The 24,798-nt window shown below is 33.1% G+C and overlaps 4 protein-coding genes and 1 long non-coding RNA gene across 5 annotated transcripts; 3 read left to right on the top strand and 2 right to left on the bottom strand.

The window, feature by feature from the left end:
• Positions 1 to 1,461: 1,461 nt before the first annotated feature.
• Positions 1,462 to 4,155, top strand: LOC108458062 (probable WRKY transcription factor 31). Its single transcript, XM_017757303.2, has 5 exons — positions 1,462 to 1,986; positions 2,066 to 2,158; positions 2,257 to 2,730; positions 2,831 to 2,944; positions 3,363 to 4,155. Exons 1-5 carry the CDS (start codon positions 1,657 to 1,659, stop codon positions 4,005 to 4,007), a joined length of 1,656 nt encoding a protein of 551 aa, XP_017612792.1. The 5' UTR covers positions 1,462 to 1,656; the 3' UTR covers positions 4,008 to 4,155.
• A 5,700-nt stretch (positions 4,156 to 9,855) lies between these two features.
• Positions 9,856 to 11,273, top strand: LOC108459934 (uncharacterized). The gene is made up of 3 exons (XM_017759330.2): positions 9,856 to 10,825; positions 10,898 to 10,939; positions 11,029 to 11,273. Exons 1-3 carry the CDS (start codon positions 9,979 to 9,981, stop codon positions 11,154 to 11,156), a joined length of 1,017 nt encoding a protein of 338 aa, XP_017614819.1. The 5' UTR covers positions 9,856 to 9,978; the 3' UTR covers positions 11,157 to 11,273.
• Positions 11,274 to 11,691: 418 nt separating this feature from the next.
• LOC108460565 (probable pectate lyase 16) lies at positions 11,692 to 15,000 on the bottom strand. The gene is made up of 3 exons (XM_017760093.2): positions 13,011 to 15,000; positions 12,299 to 12,402; positions 11,692 to 12,209 (listed from the first exon to the last, which is right to left on the bottom strand). Exons 1-3 carry the CDS (start codon positions 13,707 to 13,709, stop codon positions 11,855 to 11,857), a joined length of 1,158 nt encoding a protein of 385 aa, XP_017615582.1. The 5' UTR covers positions 13,710 to 15,000; the 3' UTR covers positions 11,692 to 11,854.
• Positions 15,001 to 17,133: 2,133 nt separating this feature from the next.
• LOC128281883 (uncharacterized) lies at positions 17,134 to 19,355 on the top strand. The gene is made up of 2 exons (XR_008272163.1): positions 17,134 to 17,271; positions 17,779 to 19,355. It is a non-coding gene; the product is annotated as an uncharacterized LOC128281883 (long non-coding RNA).
• Positions 17,973 to 23,453, bottom strand: LOC108458513 (lysine-specific demethylase JMJ29-like). The gene is made up of 11 exons (XM_017757936.2): positions 23,233 to 23,453; positions 21,654 to 22,639; positions 21,407 to 21,543; positions 21,218 to 21,317; positions 20,889 to 21,021; positions 20,742 to 20,805; positions 19,661 to 20,645; positions 18,852 to 19,202; positions 18,605 to 18,677; positions 18,419 to 18,504; positions 17,973 to 18,345 (listed from the first exon to the last, which is right to left on the bottom strand). Exons 2-11 carry the CDS (start codon positions 22,632 to 22,634, stop codon positions 18,205 to 18,207), a joined length of 3,051 nt encoding a protein of 1,016 aa, XP_017613425.1. The 5' UTR covers positions 22,635 to 22,639; positions 23,233 to 23,453; the 3' UTR covers positions 17,973 to 18,204.
• Between the last annotated feature and the right edge of the window lie 1,345 nt (positions 23,454 to 24,798).

The following is a 24,798-nucleotide window of genomic DNA, read 5'->3' as shown; positions in this document are numbered from 1 at the left end:
TAGTCACTAATTAGTATACTTTACTCTATAATGTTATATATATAGTTAATAAACTATATTATTAAAGTAAAATTAAATAAATTTTATTATGAGTCAATAAGTACTAGGATTTTTAACAAAGGCCGAGGTCTTATGTCTTAGAGTACAAATTTTGAGTCATTTTAATTACTTGTTTCATTTATTCCAAATTTAAGTTATTTCTAATTTGAGTTAATTTTAGGTTTAATATAATATTTGGGTTTAAATTATTAAAATTTTAAAATGAAATTGAATCAATTTAGATTAAAATTTAAATCGGTCAGATCAAAATTTAAGGTTAACATCAGACACTCACACGTTTACACTACTAGTTAATTTAGATGGTCCAAAAATGGTAATAAGGCATAGAAAAAGAGATTTTAGTCGATTTAGTAATTATCAAGTCGATTTCAAGCCAACAATTGAGTAAAAACCAAGCTCTAAAACACACTATTCGAACAATTAGCTAGCTTAATTGACTTTTTTATTTTTAATATATATTTTATATTATAAATTTATTTGTTACTTTTACCATATAGAAAGATTTAAGTATGAACAAATTTAACCGAGCTCGAATTCAAATACAAAAATCGATAAATAATCTTAATCGAGTAATCAAATTAAGCTTGAGTTGGCTACTATTTAGGTTCTACTCAACTCGACTACACCTAGTGTAGTCAATTCCGCACTGATTCAAATTGTTCCGATCGGTGCGCACCGTTCCAATAATAAATCTAATGCAACTACGTCCGTTTTCCACACCGATTAAAACTTTGGCCCAATTCCGATCACACTATCTAGAACATTATGGATTGATTGGTGCATGAATAATATTAAAAAATATATAAAATATCCAATTTTTACCACTCTAGTAATAAAACAAATAAAAACTTTCACCATAACATTATGCATTGGTTACTGCATTAATATTTTATATTTAAAACTTATTTAATATCATTCATCTTATATTTGTAAATAGATTAAAATGTGTTAAACGTCTCTAATTATTCGTAAATTTAGAATTTAGTCATTCTATGTTTTAGATTTTAAAAATACGAGTTCAACTGTTAACATTGTTAAAATTATTTTGTTAATTCAAGTTCATTAGAACGTCACATTTTTATTTCATACTTATTAAATGAGTATTCTTTTAATTTTAAAATATCGTTTTAACAAATTTAATAAAAATTTTAATAGCATTAATAACTTTTAAAATAAAAAATTAAATTCTTAAAAATAAAAAATATATGAACTAAATTCCAAACATGTAAAAGGATAGCTTGCTAATAGTTTTCACAAGGGAAAAGGAAATGAAACAAAAAGGGTCAAATTGCCAGCTGGAAACTGACGCACCATCTGACGCAAAAAACAATATCAACGACAATAAATAAATAAATCTCATTAATTTCTTTATAAAAAACAAAAAAAGAAAGAAGAAAATCCAAAATTGTAAACGACTGGTAAAACATAAAAAAAAAACTAGTGAAAAATCTGGTCTTCGTTTCCAATTCCAAACCCTTTTTATAGCCGACCCCATTGCACCGTTCCAAAACTTCACAGATTTTCACAAACTTTTTTTGCTGATTTTTGCTCTCTTTTTCTTTAATCCCAACTCTATTTTTTTTTCTTTTTACATTTATGGGCAAAGGATGGGGTCTTACCCTTGATTCCGATCCTGTTACTAGTAATTTCTTCACAAACAAATCCAATTCCACCACCAACGTCGCCGGCGGTTCTTTTCTCGGGTTAAAGCAACACCACCACCACCGAGACATGTTTCAGTTCCCTGTTAGTCTTGCTGGGTCGAGAGATGACGACCGCCGTGGAACTTCAGCTTCTTCTTCGCCGTCTGATGATACCAAGCTTCTCGTCGATGAGGTTGATTTTTTCTCCGATAAGAAAGTTAGGGTCGTTGATGATGTCAAAAAGGAGAGTATAGAAGCTCCGGCGTCTGATTTGGATGTAAATGTAAGTTCGGTTCGGTTTTTTTTTTGAATCGTTTTTTTTTGTTTAAATTATCTTATATTTAATTTCATTGAATTTATAGACTGGATTGTTGCTTCTCACTGCCGGAAGTGATCAATCAACTGTTGATGACGGTGTTTCATCGGATATGGAAGATAAACGAGCTAAAAATGAAGTAAGAAAAATTTTGGTTTAATTTAAACGCAAGTCTCTGTACCCTTTAAATTATTTATATTCAATCCCTCTAATCTTATTTATTCATTTATTTATCAGCTGGCTCAATTACAAGATGAATTGAAACGTATGAATGCTGAGAACCAGAAGCTTAAAGACATGCTCAGCCATGTAAGTAACAATTACAGTGCTCTCCATATGCACCTGGTCACCTTAATGCAACAACAACAACAACAACCCCCACAAAGGAACCGAGAAACACAAGCTATCCAAGAATCCAAACCCGAAGAGGTGACGCCGTTACAGATTTTGGATCTACGCCGTCCCTCGGCTGCCGGAGCAGAAGCGGCGGAGACGATATCTCATTCGTCGTCGGAAGAAAGGACACGTTCTGGGACACCTCCGAGTAACGTGGAGAAGAGGGTGAATAGAGAAGAAAGCCCGGAATCTGAGAGTTGGGGACCAAATTGTAAAGTTCAAAAACTGAATTCTGGGAAACCAGTTGATCAATCCACTGAAGCAACCATGAGGAAAGCTCGTGTTTCAGTTCGAGCTCGATCGGAAGCTCCAATGGTATGTATATATCAGTACATGTTATAAGTTTTAATCACCTTTTAGCTGTGAAATTATCGGATTGTTGTGGGAATTAATTGATTGTTAATTTGGTGTATAGATTACTGATGGATGTCAATGGAGAAAATATGGTCAAAAGATGGCGAAAGGAAACCCATGTCCTCGAGCTTATTACCGGTGCACCATGGCCGTCGGTTGTCCGGTCCGGAAACAAGTATGTTTCAATATCTTTTAGCTTTTTGGTTTAATTCACCATAAGTCCCTAACCTATTGCCTATATTCTGAATTAGTCCTTAAGCTTCAAATATTTTAAGATGGTCCCTCAAATATCGATCGGTTGCTTTTGTCAGATTAGTAACACGTATTCCTACCATATGATTAGCTTTTAGTTCATGCAATAAGTGCACATGTGAAGTTTTAAATATGCTCTAGATAATATTTGAACTTACATTTGATGTCCAAGTTAATAGAATGACCTGATTAATACGAGATATTAATATTTTGAGAATATTTTGAAGTTAAGGACCAATTCAACATTTTGGGCATAGTTTAGGGACTTTTAGTGAATTAACCTTTTTTTATCTTATCTTTATTTCAAGTCCATAAACTAATGTATTTACGTTGATTCACAGGTTCAACGTTGTGCGGATGATAGAACAATATTGATAACAACTTACGAGGGCAACCACAACCACCCACTTCCACCGGCTGCCATGGCAATGGCATCGACAACGGCAGCAGCTGCTAGCATGTTGCTTTCAGGTTCAATGCCGAGTGCCGATGGAATCATGAACCCTAACTTACTAGCCAGGGCAATCCTTCCTTGCTCCTCAAGTATGGCAACTATTTCAGCTTCTGCCCCATTCCCAACCGTGACATTGGACCTTACACACTCGCCGAACCCTCTGCAATTCCAACGGCCACCGCCTCCGCCGACACAGTTCCAAGTCCCATTTCCCGGCCAACCGACGCCGGTTTCCGCCCCCCAATTGCCTCAGGTTTTTGGCCAGCCATTGTACAATAATAATCAGTCCAAATTCTCAGGCTTGCAGTTATCCCAAGAAATGGGGTCTTCCCAATTAGGCCACCACCAACAACAACAACAACACCAAGCTCCGCCACAACAGCCTCCGACGCTAGCCGACACAGTCAGTGCCGCAACCGCCGCCATCACAAACGACCCCAACTTCACTGCCGCCCTCGCGGCTGCCATCTCCTCCATCATCAGCGGCGGAACTCACCCGAACAGCAGCAACAACAACAACAATAGGCAATAATTAAAAAATCATGATCAGTAGATTAATGACATGTTCATATTTTTTTCTTTTTTTGTACTTTTGTTGTGGGGAAGTAGAAAAGCTTAGAAACACACAAAGCAAACTTCATTCATTTTTTTTAAACAAAATGTTGTTCCATTTTAAATAATTCCGTTCAATTTTCAAGTACACAATACCCTATCCGTCAATCCATTTTGTTTCTTTCCTTCAAAACACACAGTATAAGGACCTTATATGATATTTAACCTTTTTTTACGCATCACAAAGATACAACATATGATAATTCCAACGAAAAAAGGGATAATTATTTTTTTCTCGACTGCGTGGAATATTCGGGTATATAATAATCAAAGTCAAGTTAATACAGCTACTACCCTTTGACACGTAACTTTTTTTTTTTTTGTATTTTCAGAGACAGTAGTAGACTTTTAGTAGGAGACTTCCAGGTAACTACGTGTGCATTGAATAAAATGTAAAGAAAAATGGATGTGATGAGATAATATAAATTGTATAATAAGAATAATTATTTGATATATTAATAGTAGTGTTCGTTTTGTAGCTCATCTGTTTTTTTATGTGCTCATCACTTGTCTTTGTTTGCCCATATCCATAGGAAAATATTTAAAGACATGTGTAACTTCTAGTGAGATAACATGTGTTAGTGAATGTCATTCATATTAATAGACCGTATCTTATATATATATATACACACACGAAGATGAGCAAATAGAAAAACAAACACTCAGCAAATGAATTGGAATTAAAATATTGTTATGTCAGTATTTTAATTTTGCTTGTAGGATTAAAAAACTTTGATATTAGTATATTAAATTTATTATTTATTATATGTATATGTATATATATACGCAAGTGTGTGTGTTTAGGTCAATTTGATTCAATGAAGTAGTAGAAGAAGGTAGTTTCGTGGATTGTGGAGAGGTGTAATTATAATAATGGACAACTCGGATACGTTTTGTTTGACTTTCCGTGCAATCCACTTGATTGACATCATGGTTCTGATCATGGGTGGAGGTTTTCGGTTTAATTATGAGTTTAGTCCTTTTATTGTGTTGAAATTAGGGGTTTCATCTTTTTCCCTTTAATTCATACTTTTATAACCTTTTTGGTTGTCATCGTTGACGCTAGGGGGTGTTGGTAAAAGGAGCGGGGCCTATTTTAATTTTTCTGGAAATTTTTATTATTTTCTTGAAAATTTTAATAAAATTCTCCCAAAATTTTTCAACATTTCGTTGATTCCCTAAAATTTAATTTTAAAATTCACCATTAATTAAAGTGATGAAATGATTTTTTTCCCATGTCTTACACAATCAAAGCTTTTTGAAATTCAATCAACCGTATTCTACCAGACCTTAAGTTCTTGAGTTCGAGTCTCAGCTTGAATAAATTATGTGTGAACATTATTCAGATTTATTCTTATTTGAAACACACCACATATGAGTCTTGTCTAAAACTATTCTAGTCTAGGTAAGTTATATATGTCTTATATTTGCTTTGTAATACTTAAATTTTCTTCACCACGATGGTAACTAATAATATTATCAATTTAGACTTGTTCATAACATTATAAAAGTACACGGGCCAGATCATGTAAAATTAAAAATAATGGACTAAAATCCTCGGTTTCAACATAATAGAGGGAGTAAAACTCGAATTAGACCAAACTATTTTTTTCCTATAAAGTACTAAAGTTCCCAACGTGAAGCGTTGTGGGTGGCACCGTACCTCATGCAGCCGTACAAAAATAATATCATCATCCTTCCGCTATTTATCACGCCCCACGTGCTTCCATGTGAACCCTCCCCCTACTCCCTATAGGAACTTCTATGTACGGATCTATCTATGCAGCTAGTTTAAGGGATAATATAAATTTGGCCCTTGAATTTATCTATTTATACCTAGTTTGTCCTTTTTTATTTTTTTTGAATCTAGTTGGTCCTTGAACTTGTATTCCGTCAATCAAATTGGTACATTTCGATTTTATTATTTTGTTTTCATTCATCATTCAATTTCTATTCATTTCATTCAAGTTACATTATAGATTATAGAAGTTTGATTTACCCCTCTAATTTTTTTTTTCATTTTGGCAATTTATACTTCTATATTATTGAATTTGAATGTGGCTCAAAATCTGAAAAATTCATGGGAGGGGTTATTTTTGGATATGGAATGGATAGATTTAAGAAAAAAGAGAATTAAGGATACCCACTAGAAAAAGTAATCTTGGTTGTGCTACGTAGCAATCTCTCATAACGTCGTGTGGCAAACATAAATAATTTTTAATTTATAGATTTTTAATTTATGTTTGCCATGTTAGTACAAACTAACAGTATTAATATGTAGAGGGACCAACTAGGTACAAATGGATAAGTTCAGGGGCCAAATTATATATTATCCCTTCATTTAAAAAAAATTACACAAGTAGTTACCTAATTATTAGTAAATTTATTTTGGTCACTTAAGTACGAAAAGTAACAAAATGATCACTCAACTATTTAATTTTGTCTTTTTGGTCACCAATTGGCTAACGGTGACAACTTTTAAAATTGACATAATAGCAACTTTAAGTCTCAACATTTATAAATTAAGTCAATTTAGTATTAATTCTTAAAAAAATTAACCTTCAACATTAAGACATTGTGTAATTTGTTTATTTTATTTTTATTTTTGCAGTTTTGCTTGTCTTTGTTATCAATTTATAACTTTTCATAGTTAGGTGACTAAAAAAATTACTAATAGTTAGGTGATTACTTAGTGTAGTTTACAAAAAGAAAAAATCATGGTGGAATTTTGTTATAAGCATAAGCAACTTCCTTTCAAAATGTTAATTAAGTTCTCCTAAAATTTTAAAATTATCATTAATCTCATAAAATTTTTAAAAATTTTAATTAGAACCTAAATTAAAAAAATCATTAAAATTTTAAATTTTTAAAAATTTTAATTAAGTCCCCAACTTAATCCCAATATCCATAATTAATATAGTGAGACTTGAATTTAAAATTTCAAAATTCCGAAAATCTTAATCTTATCATTAAACCAAAATCTCAGTCACATAAACCAAACCAACAATGTTGAAAGTTGAATAAAGTACATGGTATTAGGTTGTGAAGTGGTAATGGAGATGGAGAAGGAGATGATTAGCAATTAAAATTGATGATTGTGGTCACATGAAGTCTGTTCTTTTGGTCTTGTTTTTCAAACTTTGTAATAAAAGTTTGCATATTGTGTGCATGCATTTAGGTATTGTAGGCTTCAACTTTCAAAGGGTGTTTTAAAACTTTAATGATAAAAAAAAAAAGAAAAAAAAAAGCAGCTGTCACATGGTATGGTATAATTTCAATGGGGTTGAGTGCTAAGATAGAAAACTTTTCTATGGTTTTGGTCATCAAATTCTCCTCTCTTTGTCCTGTGTAAAATATTTTCCACCGCCATTGTTTTCTCTACGAATGCATTGTAAATAATAAAATTAAATTAATTACGAAATATAAATATTTATAATTTTTAAAATATAAAACACATGTATCATCTTAATTTTATTTATAATCTACATACGTAGATGATTTCTTTACTTTTCCTTTTAAAATATAATTGTTTCCTGAAAATAATAAATATAATTTATATATTTAATCCCTAAACCCTGTTCTAAGATTAGCATATATCTTTTACCCGTAGGTTCGTCTGCATGGTGGTGCGAACTATGCATGTCACAGGTAATTAGGTAGCGGGCCAGTAATAAAGAGTACCATTACAATTTGTCCCCCACCTAGTTCAAGGAAGAGTTATAAAGTGACTATTCTAAAAATTTGGCTTTGCGAGGTGGGGGATTTCTGAGAAAGAAACTTACCGCTACCCAATTAACAGATTGGGTCCCAACCTATGGCCTGCGTAGTTCGCATCTTAAGTTCGCACGTGAGGTGTTCGCATCATTTCCTGAGCTCACATGGGGTGGGTTCGCATCACCATGCAGGCGAATCCGCACATAGAAAACATATGTTAATCCTAGAATAGGGTACGTGAATTTTTATTTATGAGATGATATTATATGATTTTAGAAGTATATCAAATACAAAACTTTTTAAAGTATATCAAATACAAATCATATTAATTATAGAGTTCTATTATTTTTGGTTTAATGAGAAATTTGAGGTTTTTGAAATTTTAAGTACGGATCTTGTCATATATTTACGTTTCAACATATTTCGATCTTAACTAAATATATTTCAAATATTAATTTTATTGTGTTAAAAGAGTTAAGAAAGGATGAAGATACCTTCCAAAGTAAGTCATGAATTGTTAATTAGTCAATTTTTTTATACATTTTGTGAATTATCTTTAAATTTGTTGAGGGAAGTCGAATCTTTCGAGAAAAATTTTCGAAGTGTCGTTTATCTAGCAGTTGATATTATGTCAACAATCAGGATTTTTTTCTCCAGCTTTCGTAAAGAGTCGTGTATGGTTCACGAAAAGGGGCATATTGATTAGTGGAGTTACGATCTACAATAGCTCACGAGAGAGATGTTAGCCTTGATTGGTGGTTTGAATTCCCCAACATGCATTCTCTATAATTAATATTACGCACAATACTAATACCTCTCCCATGAGCTATTGCAGATTGTATCTCTACCAACTGAGGCGCTACCCTCTATGAACGCACACGAGTCTCACAAAATTTTGGTATAGAGACAATACCCTCGATTATTGGAAGCAGTGTTAAATGCCCGACAAACAAAACTTCGAAAATTTATCTAGAGAGATTGCATCCATCAACAAAACTTATCACACCCTTAATTAATTATCCAAGATTATACACCTAAATCCACTTAAATCCGTAATAATGTCCAAGGAGAAGGAAAAAATGGGCACATCACCATTTCATTTGAGAGAGGGCCCATTTCTAAAGGTGAGAGTTATATATATCTCTTGCAAAGTTGCAATATTAGAAGTGTCATTAGGCCCAATTTTAGCTCATAAGGTCCTAAATATGAAGATGGAGTTCAGCCCAAATTTTTTATATTGTCGAACTAGTGGTCGCCAATAAGGCTAGAGATAATGCTTATTTAGCTTAATTACAATACAAATTTAAGTTGCTTTTAATTAATTATATTAGGATAGTCCAACCATGTTTTCGTGTTAAATTAATTATTTGTTTGTGTCAAATTATTTATAATTTTATAACATTTTGATCGAAAAGCTAACAATATTAATTATTTAGACTAATTAATAACATTATATAAATATAAAGATAAAATTATATTAGAAATTAAAGTATAAAGAGTAAATCTCAAATTTAGACATATTAGAGAGGCTAAAACTGAAATTTAACCATTCTTATAAAATGTATAAGAAAAAGGAAAAGAAAGTGAACATAGTAAATAGCTGCAATTAGACCCCTTAATCAAGAATATACACCCAAGCTCGAAAGTCCTTTCGGTTGGGCTTGGGGGAGTTTAGGCGAAAATATTAGATATAAAAAATGAGGATGGACAAAAAATTTAGGTCTGATTAAAATAAAGATTGAGTTCGAGCTCAAACATTCAAGTCTTCTTGAGTTCAACTCAGCCTTACCCTTTTTTTAAGTTTATAACTTATTATATTACATTTTTTATATATTATATTAACACATAAAAATAAAATCAACAGTAATATATAATACTATAATGTAAACATCTTAAAAATTATTAAATTACTTATATATAAAATTTTAATAAATGAAAAATATAAAATCATTAAATATTAAATTAAAAAATAATAAAAGCACAAAAGCAAAGCATATGTCAGGGAATACCAAAAGAAAAAGGTGAATGACAATAAAACAAACAACATTTGACAGATTGTTTCTAACATTCAAGACATCACTTTTTATTTTTTTCTAAATTTTATCTGATGATCTTAATTGCTTTTTAAGACAACACGAAATCCCAACCATGGAACCTGTCTCAATTTAATTTCCACCATGACTATGATGGATCCTCTCATCGTCTTCACCTACAAATCACAACATAAATTTTCTTCATTTCTTTGTGTATGTCTCCTAATGATTATTACCTTCATTGAAGCTCAATCAAATCTTTGTAGGACAAGTTGTGGTAACGTTCCTATAAACTACCCTCTCGGGATCGATGATGGTTGCGGCAGCCCGTATTATCGCCACATACTCGATTGTTCTGAACTTGGTAAGCTCGAACTCCGTACTCCCTCTGGTAGATACCCTGTACACAGCATTAGTTACTCCGACCCTCATGTTCTCGTTGTCGATCCGTATATGTGGAATTGTCAAGACGGGGACAACTTTCGCCCGACTAGGCCTTTTAGCCTCGACACGAGCACACGTTTCTCTTTGTCCCCTCAAAATGACTACCTTTTCTTCAACTGTAGTGAAGATTATGTGATCGTGGAACCGAAGCCTGTCTTTTGCGAGAGGTTCCCGGACCGGTGCGATTCGTCATGTGATAGTGCTAGTTACCTTTGTAGGCACTTACCCGAATGTGCCACGGCGCTCGATCGAAGCTCGTGCTGTTCTTACTACCCTAAAGCAACAGAGTCCTTAAGATTAATGTTGAAATATTGTGCTTCATATACTAGTGTGTATTGGAGGACTATAGGTACAAGTACAACTACAGATTCTCCTACCAGCCAAGTTCCCGAATACGGGATTCGGGTCGATTTTGACATTCCAGTAACTACACATTGCCTTCAATGTCAAGATCCATCCAAGGGAGCTGGAACATGTGGATTTGATACACAAACACAAAATTTCTTGTGCTTATGTAAGAAGGGAAACGTTACATCCTATTGTAAAGGTACGTCTTATAGATAATAATGTACATTCTCGGATTCATATAAGCCTAATACTAGTTCTATCTGTTGTGTAGATCTTGACATTTCAGAGCATCGTAAAGCCAGTGTTATTGCAGGTGAAAATTTTGATTATATCAACATTTCTGATGATGGACATGCATATCTTAAATCAAAAGATTAAACCAAGCCTTTTTTATCGTTTCAGGGGCCGTGATGGGGGTTTCAGCTGCCGGAGCCGTAGGAATTGGGGTCGGGATTTGGTTCGTCAAGAAATTGAGAGCTAAAGCACCTATAACATGTGGGGTTCAAAGTAATGAAAATAGGCTTTTTTGAACAAAAGTGTGTGTTTATGTGAGCAAAGTGAAAGCAAATGGCTACTTCTGTTCTTTTTAGTCTTCATTTTGTAGCTGTGATTTTGATGCCATATGTTTCTTAAAAAAAGTTTAAATATGCCAACATTCTCTTTACTCTTCTGCATTGAGCTTTAATTTTAAGACATTGAGTCCCTACATTTTTTTTATTTAAAAGTCTTGATCTTTCAGTCAATCTCGCAGTATAATTCACAATGTGACTGTTATAAAAAGGTAAAATAGCTCACTTAGCCCTTAGCATTTATAATATTTTATCAATTTGGTCCTTACTCTTTAAAAGTAAGTAAATAATTATAAATAAAAATAAAAAATTATTTAAAGAGAATTTTTAATTTTTTAAATTTTCACATTTTTGTTGTAAGTAACAAAAATTAAATTTTAAATTTTTTATATTTTTTATAGAGTAAAAACAAAATTGACAAAAGAGGAAAATTTTTTTTCTTTTTATAACAACCACATCATCCATCCTATGGGAAAAATTGACGGAGGAAGTAAGATTTTTAAATAAAAAAGTATAAGGACTAAATTTTAAATTTTAGGAAAGTACAATGACCCTGGGCATATTTTAACCTGAAAAAGCTCATAACTTTCTTTATTTGGTTCTTTTAACTGAACAACAACGTCTGCCAATGGTAAAAACCGGACCGTAAGTCGAACAAATCAGCACGGTTTCCCGACAAGACAACGTAAAGGACCGGCGTTTGATGTTAAAACTGGGACCATGTATCCTGGAGCAACAGTGAACGATTGAGCTCGAGTATAGAGAGGAGCAGCGCTACCATAGCCGGATGGTACAAAATATGCACCATTTATAAACACATCCTTTGACGATTGCCATTTCCAGTTTTGCCAATTTGTTGCTTCTCTTTTCGTAACTTGCTTGGGACTACGATTATCGGGCGCTACGAAGTAGTTTCCTTCGCTGAAAATGGTTGGATTTGCACTGCCACCGATGGCGTACATCTTCCACTCGTCGTATTTGTTGTTAGCAACATGTGCATAGCCTATCCTGACCCTGTCACGGCCCGAAAATATGTAAACATGAGATCGATTTATCGCGGTTACGGTTAGAGACTAATACGCCCGTTAGCCTGTTTCGTTTACCTCGGCATCCTCTCGATAAGTCCCTCACCGAAATGGTTAAAAACTAATGTAATTTTCATGACTTTGTCTGCAATGAACTTGTCGTTGTGTCCTAATAACATTACCTGCAACACGTTAGAACATAATTAATTGGCTAAAAGTACAATAAAACGGTACCATATAAGGAAATATTAGTAAAAAGACCTCTTCAATTTCTCTTAATTTCGATATTGAGCAAATTGATCTCTTTCTAAAAAATCAGAGTATTTTAATCTTTATCAATTTCAAAATTGAACAATTAAAGATAAATAATTACACGTTAATATTTTTTCATCAAATTTACATAAATTTAATTGGTACGATAATAACCTTAGCTCTCATAAGTTACACATTCTATCAATTTGATTATGATTTAACAAATTTATCCCGTACTATTTTTGTAAATATGTAAACGTTAAGGCTACATTTGTTGATTTTTTAATAATCAAGACCAAATTAACAAAATATGTAAATATCAAAGGCTCAATTTGTTATTATACCAATCAAAATTATGCACAATTGACGAAAGACATTAATACCGTAATTAATTATACTTAATTGCTTACTTTTAAAATTGGCAGGAATTAAGTTACTCCAATTTTTTTGATAGAGACCAATTTATTCAATTTTTTTTAATTGAGTGGGACTGAAGAGGTCTTTTTACCTAAAATATTCATAAGCTTTAATGCTCGACTTTATCGTGTTGAGTGAAATAGTTATTAGAGATCGTGACGCCAGTTGAAGCATGAATCACATCAATAAGACCATCTTTAGCCCGTGCGAGATAACAATGATCGATCCAAATGTTTGAAGACGCGAAAACGCTGATTGCATCCCCATCAGACCCTCCGCGCACCCCTACATGTGTCGGGGAACTCCTAACCTGACCGACCATCCCAGGTTTACAATCATGAATGCTAATACCATGTATTATAACATTGGTAACACCTTGAATTGTTATGCAAGGTCCATATGCAATCTCAACTTTAGCCCCTCTACCATCAATGGTTTTAAAACTATTCACTATCAATTCGTTTTTCAGTTTGATGACCATATCTCGAGCAAAAACGATCCAAAGAGGAACGGATTGAATAACACCATAACGAAGCGTGCCGGGTTTAGGGTTGACGGGATCATCATAAGGGCTCGTAACTACGTAAATCGCTCCGTATTTCCCTCCTAGAGTTGCTTTACCGTAGCCGACCACACAGTTGGCCAAGGCTTTGCGATTGACGGCCCAATCGGACTTGGTTCGCCAGCAGGAGTCTATTACATTCATGGGTTTCTTAGGGACATTGTATGCAAGTAGTTTAGAGGTGTAATAACCTGCTAGTGAATGAGCAAAATTTGAGAAAATAAATGAAAGCAATACAAGACATGAAAGGGAAGCCATGGCTTAATTTTGTTCGTAAATTTGGCCACACAATTGAATCTTATAGAAGAGTTGAGTACTGAGTAGGTGGCAAACACGATCTAATGACTATATATATATTACTTAAGCTTTGTTTGGTAAGATATTATTCATTACCATACAAACATGGTTGCACGAGCCTAGGCTCGTTGACATTTTTGCATAGTCAATGATGATAAAATTTTCTTTTGATTAGTTTCTAGAATTAGGAAAGCATTAGCAAAAATTCTGTGTTTTTATTGATGTGAAACATCCTACAAATCAGTTCTGGGATTTTTTAAAATATTTTTAGAAAAATTTGTGAAGTATTATTTGTTTAGAGTTAGTAGACTACTAAACACGTTGTCTTGTTGGATACTTGAATAAGTGAATTGTCAAAGGAACATAAAAATTTGCAGTTGATGGTGTTTGAACACGTACCTTAAATGAGGTATGAGTACACGTATAAAACCACTTGGATTAATTCCATGCTCTCCCATTGACCTATAAACTATATAGGTTAGGGATTCGAGCCTTCTCATCTCTAGGCTCTATAGTTTGTCATAACCTCGTCTATTCAGGTACACGATAAGGCATGCTGACTCCTTGTGGTCTCTTCAAGTGTGATAGAGTTTGGAGACAAAGTTCTCACCAAAGATAATATTGGACTAGCCCAAGTGGTGGTATACTTGGACTCGTGTTTCATTTTAGGCATGAGTTTAAATCTCACTAATTGTAAACTTTTTAATTTGTTTGATAATTCATCTATTCAAGCACTCTTATTTTGTGAATCTATCATCACTTTAGGGGCAGTAGAGTCAAGAGACAATTTTAACTAGAGACAATATCGAACATGTTGAAGAATTTGCCAATTTTGGGTTGATGGCACTTCACAGGCTTCTTTCGAAGAAGTTGAAACCTCAACAATCTTCTTTGGGCATTGCTAAAGAACTAATACACTCTCAAGGTTTTGTCCTCACCTCTAAACAGTCTAAGCACTTCTTAGGCAGTTGTAGAGCACCTCATGGTTCATTTGCCATCAAATAACGCATTTAAGTATATAATTCCCAAAGCAAATCATTATGGCCACTTTTTTTATAAAAATAACCTAAAAATCTAATTAATTATTAAAATGACTCATTTTTTTAATTAAACACAAAAATAACTTAAAATCTACTGTAAAAGTTGGTGGAGCCAAAGAGTTTGACTCCACCAACATGCCATCAACAATCAGGAAAAAGAAATTAAGAAAAAGAAATTAATTTTTTAGTGGAAGCATATAGAATAGCATAACATGTATAAATACTGGCCATTTTACATGGCTTCACCAAAAAATTAATTTTTTTCTGATTGCTGACGTGGCATGATGATGGTGTCAAACTCTGTAGCTCCATTAACTTTTACTGTAAGTGATTTTTGTGTTTAATTAAAAAATAAATCATTTTAATAATTAATTAAAATTTTTAAGTTATTTTTATAAAAAAACCTATCATGGCTCGAATGACTGACTTTCTCGAAAGAAGTCTATAAAATATCACCTATCAAACATAACCTCAAACAAGTCTTTTGATATTGTCTCATAAGAGGAATTTCAAGTGTGTGCCTAAACCACCTAAAACAATCTAATATTTGCATTTGGTGAAATTTGTTCATGTTGTCTATCTTTCAAGAAAAGTCTTCAAAAGATTCATCTAAAGTTGACAAAACCCTCAACTCATCTAAAGGTGAGTTTGAATAGACGGTGCGTTTAATTGCGATTAGAGTAAAAATAGGGTGGTGGTGAGATTAGATACTGTAACGATATTATAGCAGGAGATAAAAAATAAACTAAACATACTGCACCGCATCCAATCGACTATCCAAACCCACCCTAATATTATCCCACTCTATTAAGCCTCTCTAACTAGAACCAGACACTCAAACTTCACAAAATTGAGAGAGAACTACAACTCAACAAGGGTGAAATTAAATTTTTTTCGAAGAAATTAAGTTATATATACTTAAAAGAAATAAAATTTATAATTTATAATAATTAATATCTTTATAATTTTTAAAAGATTAAATCAATCTTTGTCACTACAAGCAAGACCGAGGACAATAAAAAATGTTGTAGGGTTCACAGACTTTATATACGCCTCCCGAAAGACTCAGCCATAAAAAAACTCAACAATTTCAACTATAATTTAAAAATTTTAAATTAAAAAAAAAGTAGAAAGATTTAAAATCTTAAAATTTACCAGATTGTCGACATATTTCGGGCTTTTTGGATCAAGCAAGTACTCAATCGTGCAAGAAACCATGATTTGCAGATCACGAGGAGACGTCAAAGGAAACCAACCCCTCCACCCAACGCCGCCGTGTCTCTCAAGAGGCGCATGGCGGCTCCTCGACACCACTCTGTACGCCGTTCATTCACAATAAAAGACACCGTTGATAATTCAAATAAAGCAAACATGGTAAAAATCGGTGAGCGAGACAAAGAATTGGGAAGAAATATTAGTGCAGTAGGTCGCGGCGTTAAATTTAATTTAATATTTATACATACGTTTCTATAATTATTTGAATTTGAATTCAATTCTAAATTTAGTTCTAATAGTAGTTTAGTCAATTACTAATTCAAACAGGGATATTCTTGTGGAGATTTTAAAAGAAAAGGGCAATATTGTCATTTCATTAATATTCTTTTGGGAACCCTAACTAATTATTAACCTATAAATAGAGGCCTCCAAGTGTACACCTCTATTGGTTTTTTATGTGGGAAGGATTAGATCTCTCAATGGAAGGGAATATGAAGAGGTTTTAGGGAAGCTGTTATAAGGCAAGTTCTCTTCATCTGATTTCTCTGTTAGAAGATTTAATTTGTATGATTTAAAATTGTACAATTTCTTTTTTGAATTTACAAAGAAAAAGTAAGATATACCTTATGTTGTGGGGGGGATTTTAAAGGTATTATTTGTTTTTGGTTGTTTGTGATGAACACTTTGTTTGAATGCTAATGGAGTAGGTTTTAATATTTTAGATTTTAGGTTTAGATCTACAATGAAATTTTGTCCATCCATTTATTTTGTTTATTGATTGATTGTTGATTTGGTTTGCTTATTACTTTGAATGCATAATAAATTCTTAGTATCAATAGGATTTATCTTTGCATTTTACCCATCACTCATAATTCTTTTGAAGAACATCAAAATTATTTTAAACTTTTTTATTTATGATTTAAATATATGAAACTAATTTTTTAATAATTTACATGTCTTTGATTGAAAATGAAAAACACATTAACTAATTTAAATGGTTAACAATGATATTAGGTAGTTGAATCTTTTGCTTGCTATTATTTGTTTCTATATTTGGCTATACATATATTCATGTTTTGTTGTTGTCTTTTTTTTAATAATTTTGTTTTAATTATTTTTAAAACAGAGGTTGGACATCTTTATTTAAGCAATACGACAACTTTTTACGAATGAAAATAAATAAATAAATAAAAGTATAGATTTCAGACGCAGTTAAGCTTGTCGATTGCAGACGATGGCAAAAGCATCTGGCAGTAAACAACCCAATGGTAAGCACCTTGACTGTGACTTTTACTACATTTATAATTTATAGTTAGTTCTATTCTTTACTAACCTTGACTTATGTATTAGGACATTTTGAAAAAAATAATACTTCTGTTAAATGTAGCATAACTTTTTTTTTTTTTTAATAGTCTAATTATAAGTTCTGATCATATCTGCTCTTTTTGAATATAATGTTTTGAATATAATGTTTAGAATTACCCATAGTCCTGCATCAGTGCTCTCGAACTCACGTCTCCTACATTGATAACAATGTTCATACTAATCGAACTTAGACTCAACCTGCAAATGTAGCATAACTAAGGTATAAAATATTTCGTTTGTGATTGCTCATCTTAATAGATTTAGCTATTCGTGAATTCATATTTCATTTCGTATTTTTTAGTGTCAAGCATATTCTTACCATGTTTTGAAATTGCACGAATTCTTATTGTGTTTATTTTTTTTTTGGTTATGTTTTGTGTAATCGTTTCATGTTGACAATATATTATCAGGTCTACGAAGAATATATAAGAGATGGAATAGTAAAAATGATTAGTATCTATTGTAAGCAAGTACAGCTATGTGCTCCAAAAGTTGCATACAAAAAGGTCAAGTTAGACCCCGGGGAAAAATAAATAAATTCCCATCCCGGATGGTCTCTAACAATTCCAAATGAAGTTGCATACAAAAAGGTCAAGCTATGCCCCGGGGAAAAGTAAAGAAATTCCCAGCCCGGATATCTCTGACAATTGTCCGAGCGAATACAAAAAGGTCAGTTCCACGGTTGCAGTTGGAGAAGCGTGCTTCAGTTTGGAGTTGATATCAGTTCAGATAATTCTTTAACAGCTCGTTCTACTGCATAAATAATCATTTTCCTTATCTGTTTACACGAAATCGTTTGCAAGTAAGGTTTTGAAGGAAATAAATAAGTCAAAACATCAACGAAAGGATGTGCCTACCTCAAGTTTGTCTTCTCTGGCTCTATGGTTCTTGGGTAGTTGCCTGAACTCCTCTGTTAAACGGAGGCATTCCTGGATATTCTCTGGAGAAACGAAGTCCAAGGCGACTTTGGTGCATGACTGGAAAACATTGCTATGAGAGACCATAAACATGTGTTGCACAACATGGAACGATTATGTATTAATTAAATACCTTCAGGTTTCTAACTTGGTGTGGACATCCAGCCGGAATAAAAACAGCCTCTCCGAGATTTTGCTCAAACGTCCACGGTTCAACTCCTAGGAATCACGTACACACTTGCATGAGGAAAAAGATGAAAAAACACGGTATAGGCAAAGTTTTTACATTAGATATCAATATGTCATTCTTTGTACTAACCATATTCCTCCTTTAGTCTCCTTTTGTGCTCCGCGGTTAGGTAAAATGATTGGTCATGAATCGGATGGATTACCTGATCATAAACGCAACCATCAAGAACGTTGAGTGACTACCACTTAAAGGAGTGTTCCGTTCAATGCAGATGGCCAAAGGGTTTAGCATTATTACGATTTAAAAAACTTCTTTTGAGAAGTACCCAGCAGTAAGCTTGTCGATTTAATTCTAAAAGTGCTCCCCCATGGCTTACCTTTTCAACTGGGGAGCAGTAGGTATGCCTGAATTCTGTGTAGTGCTCTCTCAAATAAGCTTCTAGTTTAGGGACATCCTCCCTCCTAAAAATATCCCACAGTGCACCACCTGTCTCCTTTCTGCTGGTCAAGGGTTCCGGAATTGAAGCTCCTCTAAGCTCACCACTGGAAACATATAGTATATTATCACCCCAATTGGTGGCTTCCGATTCATCGACGCCTTCTTTAAGTCGCTCTCTTTCCAAACGTTCCTTTTCATCCTGTGCCTTGTGTTTCATTTTCAACTTCTCCATTGCGGCAAGCTGCTCATCGCTTAAGGCTACCTCTGAAGTATGTGTCAAAATGTTTACCTTCACCAATTGATAATTAAAGACAAAAGGTTAGTAGATGTTGTAATAAAGTAGCAGCATGAGATAGAAAACCAATGGGTAAATTAAAGTAGAGATCACTCAGTTTTGGTTTTCCTTTTTTCTTTGGTAACTAAATTAGGAAAAGTTACAAAATTATCACTTAACTGTTCAGTTGTCTTTTTTTTTTTTTTTAATCACTAGCTAGTTAAAGTAACAACAAAAACACCAAAAAATCAGTTGATAAAAAAATAAAATTGAATAGTAAAGTGATTATTTTGTAATTTTTTATAATTGAGAGAGAAAAGAAATTTATTAGTTGTTGGGTGAACTAATGTATTACACCTAAAACCAATAGAGTCAATCTCAACATGTTGCACCCTCGTATTACACGACATCGTTGTATATGTAGTAAGTATAATAATCTAGGCTACAAGAATTTTCGGCGAATTAAGGCGTACCGCATCTGATAGATCACAGTGAAGCTTTGTAACAGAGTCCCCTCTTCCAAGCTCTTCAGCAACCCCATAAGCAATATATGTTTTTGGGCCCAAGTCTGGTTTCAGAACACATTGTGGTAACTTAACAGCAAGGTTAAGGATACCAGACCTAGGATCACAGTATTCTTGAAATGGCAACATGCTTATGAACTCGTCGCAATGCCGAGGCAAGAGATCTTCAAACTTATCAGATGGTGGCCAGTCTTTCAACTTTAGCATCTCTGGCCATAAGTTATTATACGCTCTCCCTTCTGTGTAGCCTTTGAAAAATTGTCGAGTATTGATCTCCACCTCACAGCCAGCTAGACAATCAATAGCCTTAACTTCAGGCATCTCCAACTTTTCACATAAAGCACGCCACATTACCATCGGTTCCCAGCTTAAACCGGATGAATTTGCAAGAGTATTCTTAACTATAACCGGTTCACCTTTAGCCCATCGGGTTTGAAAGTGACGAAAGCCTTCGTCAAGATTATCATTTGAAGTTGAAGAATATAAGCCATTGTCAATATGTCCTTCTCCGGAAGTATTATCCCCATTTAATGTCTTTTGAAGCCATTGTCTAATTCTGCAGTTGCTTAATATTTCCCATGCCTTTGTGTCCAAATTTGAAATCCACCCCATTGGTAGGATACGTTTAAGCTCCAATCTGCAATCACCGCAACCGCCTATTTCCGTTGGAGGACAAGTAATACTTCCATCATTACTGGCTTCCCACTGAATTGAGGGCCTGGGCTGTTTCTCAACTTTTTCTTGAAGATAAGATTCTGGTAAAGGGTCTTCACCATGCATATAATCCCAACCTCTGTCCCTGTATCCATAAGCAACATCATCGCGGATAGAAAGGATTCCTTCCCGAATTTCTTTACAACAATTAAGACAGAGTTCATATGAACATTTTGGGCAGCTACGATGAAGGTCGAAGATTGAAGTTGCACAGTGGTCACTGTTCCAATATGAGAAAGACGGTCAATGATAACTTGTGGATAACAGATATAATCACATGATAAATTGTATGCCTATGTAGAGAGGAAATGCTTACCAATAGACACGTTCATCGGCATAACAAAGAGTCTGTTGTATTTCAACGTCAGAAGGTAGTAATCCTATATAAAGAACCATTTGTCAGGAACTATTTGAAACTTCACATGCATGAAAAGTTCAAAAAAATAATAGAAAAAAAAAGTACCTTGTATGTTAGCGTCAACCTCTGTCTCTTGCTTTTGCATTATGCAAATTTGTTTCATGAAGGGAAGCATTGACTCAATCAAGTGTTGCAAATGCTTAATCTTTTCCTCATCTGTTATGTCTCTCTTTGATGTCTGTAGAATAGACAAAAAGAAAATTATTTGGTGAAAGTTCCATTGATTTTTCATGGTCCCATGCTAGAGAAAAAATGTCATTGTTATCTTGGTTAATACATGTTTATCATATTAATTAATAGATAGTTTATCTAAAAGAATAAACCTTAATCCAGTACATAATTCAATTTCCAGTCACTTAAGGAGAAAAGCAGACCTTAATTAATCCACTGGATTGTAAACAGATACTGCAGTTGCAATTCCCGCAACAAAATGGGCATTGCTTTGCAATTTCTTCTATTGGTATATTCGGATACCTATAATAACCATAGCAGAAAAGAAAAATGAGCAAGACTTCAAGATTATTAATAATAGAAGTTCAAGATCATCATGTTGAAAATGTTACCATTGTCTTATACAAACGGTGCAATACACTTTCTCTTTACATTTCAAGCATGGAACAACAGCTTTTCTTCCAGTCATGCACTGATGACACTTGAAATTTTTTCTCTTGTCCTGATTAAAGCAAGATCCCTCGATTTCCTGTGAAGCAACAAATATGAAATAGAATAATCTCCATTTGAAGGATAACAAAAAGAATAAACAAAACGAAGAGGATATATCAGTTGCAGAACTAAAAATAAATTCAATACCGCAACATTTTTCTTTGTGCTTCTATCATTGCCGCTTCTTTCAGTCATTGCACTGTCCAAATTTCTGCCTTTGCTCCGCCCTTTAATGTTTATAGAAAGATCACAGTTTTTCTTCTTAGTCTCACAAGGACTTCTTTTGGTTGTCGCACTGTCCAGATTTCTACGTTTGCTCCGTGCTTTAATGTTCATAAAAAGAGCGCAGTTTTCCTTCATAGTCTCCTGCTGGCTTCTTTCAGTCATAGCACTGTCCAGATTCGCTTTAATGTTCATAGAAAGATAGCAATTTTCCTTTTTAGTCTCCTGAGGGCTTCTTTCGATCATTGCATCCTTCTTAGTCTCCCGAGGGCTTCTTTCATTCATAGCACTGTCCAAATTCCTGTGCTTGCTCTGCGCTTTAATGTTCACAAAAAGATCACAGTTTTCCTTCTTAGTCTCCTGAGGGCTACTTTCAGTCATTGCATTCTCCTCACTCTCCTGAGGGCTTCTTTCTGTCATCGCACCAACCAAGTTTCTGCCTTTGCTCCGCACTTTAACGTTCATAAAACGATCGCAGTTTTCCTTCTTAGTCTCTTCAGAGCTTCTTTCACTCATTGCATCCTTCTTATTCTCCTGAGGGATTCTTTCGGTCATCTTACTGTCCAAATTTCTACGTTTGCTCCGCTTTTTAATGTTCATAAACACGGTAGCCTCTTCATCCCATTCATCTAACACATCTTCCTCCACAGAAGTAGTCATCTTGTCTATTCCAATCCGATGCCTCTTAGGAACTTTCTCATCCTCTAAAAATTCAATCTCTTTCCTTAGCTTTCTTTTCTTTGACGGATTCTTGTTTCTGCTTCCGGTCAAAAACTGTCCTGCACTGCCCTTCCTTTTCTTTCTGCCAGCATTCCTTTTCCTTGTAACATGCCATGAAAAGCCTACCTGCATACCATGACCAGTACGATTGTTCGACGGTTCTCCCTTGGCAACCATGTCCGCCATTCTCACTGCAAAGATTATACAAATATTCATGCTTTGTAACAACTAATGCTAATCAAACGTTAAAAAATTGTGATTTTTCATATTTTCTAGTAATCACCTTGTACAAAAAAAAATCTAAAATCCTCGTTAGTATTATATAAGCAAGCAACAAACTCAACAAACTTTAGTCATGGATCCAGTGTGATTATCAAAGCCAAAGCTCATACATTATCTAAAGATTAAATTCATAACAAAAAAAAAAAAAGGCTCAAATCAATCAATGATCCTTCGAAATAAAACAAAATCCGAAACCAAAACCACCTACATTTACTCAGATTAACTAAACCTAATTATATTCATTAAAAAAGAAAATATTAACATACAAAAATCTAATGAAAATTCGATTATCAAGAAATTCGTTCATTCACCGCGGAGAAATCTTATCGAGGCGGCAAAGCATTACAAAGAAGAACAAAAATTTTAAAGCAAATAATAAAAAAGATAACACCAAAGCAAAGCATAATTGAGGTTTCTTAAAACGAAAATAAACACACACAAAAAAAAATCATACAAGAGTTGAAGAGTCTGAGACCGACCTGATAAAAGAAAAAACACGTACCGATTATTGAGATTTAAACAATGGTTGATTATAAGGCGTAGAATTGATAGTTTTTCCCTTATTTATTTAGTTTTACAGATGTAAATAAATATGATGAATCTCTTGATTCTCTTCGAAGATAACGAGAGAACGAGAGAAATTGGAATTGCCAGAGAAGAAACGGGGGACTAGCTTCAGCGACTAGTATTTCAAATCTGTTTCCGTGTAGGTTTATGTAGCGGCTGCTTATATATACTATTAATTTTTTAATAAATATATTATTATTATAATTTAATTAGAGTGTTTTTTTTTATATATTTATATATAAAATTAATAAAATAATCTATGATAAGATTTAAACTTATAATTATCATTCATAATCTTTAAAATTTTTATATGCAATTTTAATAAATATATTTTACATAATCTTTTACTTACATCAGTTATAAATTATACTAACAATTATGCAACTACTAATGTAATTTACGGTTTAATATATCGTTTTAATGGATGAGGTTCCGAGACAAGACCACAGCAAATTCAGTTAGAGTTCTTGTTTTTTTTTTTTTGTTTTGGGATAATATAATTTTTGATATTTAAATTTTGCAATTAAGTTCACTTTAGTACTTATATATTTTTTCTTCACTTTGACGCTTGTACTTATTTTGATCATTGCAAAATATGAAAGTTTCATGATGAGACATTCTAAGATTGTGTAGTTTCATTACTTGAAAATTAAAAAAAAATTGTATAAAATTTCAAGTGATGATGTGGTAAAGCTTCAGAGTGTCGCATTTAATATTTTCATAATTGAACCAATGGTTGAATAGATTTAACCACCAATTCGATAGGTTGAACTGACAAATGAACAATATTTAAATAATTAGTAAAAATTCATAAAAGATTTATTAAACTAGTTCAACCTGTTTAATTGTTGATTTTTGTCTCAATTTTTTATTTTTACTAATTTCAAACAGTTTCCAAATCAATCAATTCAACCCATTTGTTTAGACCGTTATATCGATCAGTCCACGATTCATTTGATCCGATCTTGTTCCGGTAACACTAATCACATTATCAAATCCCGATAGAATCCAAATTCATGAATCAAAATGAATCTAGTTGTCAAAATCAATGTCCCGTTATATTTATATAGAATACGATATACAAAGAATTCTATTACATGAAAGTTAATATATGTATAATTTTTATGGAAATTGTTGTTGTTGCAATAATTTAAAACATCATGGTTTAAATAACCTTAAGCGTTTAATATCTTCAATATTAAGGGTCGAATATTTTATCTAATTTAGATATTGATCTTAAAAGATTAGGTATCAATATAAATACAAAGTCATTATACCATTCATTTTGAAGTTAAAGTTAGTACGGATTCGAGCCATTTAATTTGTCTGGTGATTTTTCAGATTAGATCATTTTAGATTCTGATTATTTTGAGTTTTATTTATTTTAAGTTTTGATTATTTTAGGTTTAAGTCATTTAATTTATCAATTGATTTTCTGAGCCAAATCATTCAATGCTCAAGTAATTTGGGATTACATGCTCGAGTCATTTTAAGTACAAAT

Source organism: Gossypium arboreum, chromosome 10, assembly GCF_025698485.1.
Source record: "Gossypium arboreum isolate Shixiya-1 chromosome 10, ASM2569848v2, whole genome shotgun sequence".
In the NCBI taxonomy this organism is placed as follows: domain Eukaryota; kingdom Viridiplantae; phylum Streptophyta; class Magnoliopsida; order Malvales; family Malvaceae; genus Gossypium; species Gossypium arboreum.
This window is presented reverse-complemented; position numbering and strand designations above follow the sequence as displayed.

What these genes read in the sequence shown, in the direction of transcription:
- LOC108460565 (XM_017760093.2), bottom strand. Translation starts at nt 13,709, where the DNA reads ATGGCTTCCCTTTCATGTCTTGTATTGCTTTCATTTATTTTCTCAAAT. An exon ending in ATTTCACTCAACACGATAAA is followed by an intron (nt 12,403 to 13,010) that starts GTCGAGCATTAA and finishes AACGTGTTGCAG; the next exon opens with GTAATGTTATTAGGACACAA. An exon ending in CTTATCGAGAGGATGCCGAG is followed by an intron (nt 12,210 to 12,298) that starts GTAAACGAAACA and finishes GGGCCGTGACAG; the next exon opens with GGTCAGGATAGGCTATGCAC.
- LOC108459934 (XM_017759330.2), top strand. Translation starts at nt 9,979, where the DNA reads ATGACTATGATGGATCCTCTCATCGTCTTCACCTACAAATCACAACAT. An exon ending in CGTTACATCCTATTGTAAAG is followed by an intron (nt 10,826 to 10,897) that starts GTACGTCTTATA and finishes TCTGTTGTGTAG; the next exon opens with ATCTTGACATTTCAGAGCAT. An exon ending in TAAAGCCAGTGTTATTGCAG is followed by an intron (nt 10,940 to 11,028) that starts GTGAAAATTTTG and finishes TTATCGTTTCAG; the next exon opens with GGGCCGTGATGGGGGTTTCA.
- LOC108458062 (XM_017757303.2), top strand. Translation starts at nt 1,657, where the DNA reads ATGGGCAAAGGATGGGGTCTTACCCTTGATTCCGATCCTGTTACTAGT. An exon ending in ATAAACGAGCTAAAAATGAA is followed by an intron (nt 2,159 to 2,256) that starts GTAAGAAAAATT and finishes TTTATTTATCAG; the next exon opens with CTGGCTCAATTACAAGATGA. An exon ending in CTCGATCGGAAGCTCCAATG is followed by an intron (nt 2,731 to 2,830) that starts GTATGTATATAT and finishes TTTGGTGTATAG; the next exon opens with ATTACTGATGGATGTCAATG.
- LOC108458513 (XM_017757936.2), bottom strand. Translation starts at nt 22,634, where the DNA reads ATGGCGGACATGGTTGCCAAGGGAGAACCGTCGAACAATCGTACTGGT. An exon ending in ACCGTTTGTATAAGACAATG is followed by an intron (nt 21,318 to 21,406) that starts GTAACATTTTCA and finishes TGGTTATTATAG; the next exon opens with GTATCCGAATATACCAATAG. An exon ending in GCCGATGAACGTGTCTATTG is followed by an intron (nt 20,646 to 20,741) that starts GTAAGCATTTCC and finishes ATATTGGAACAG; the next exon opens with TGACCACTGTGCAACTTCAA.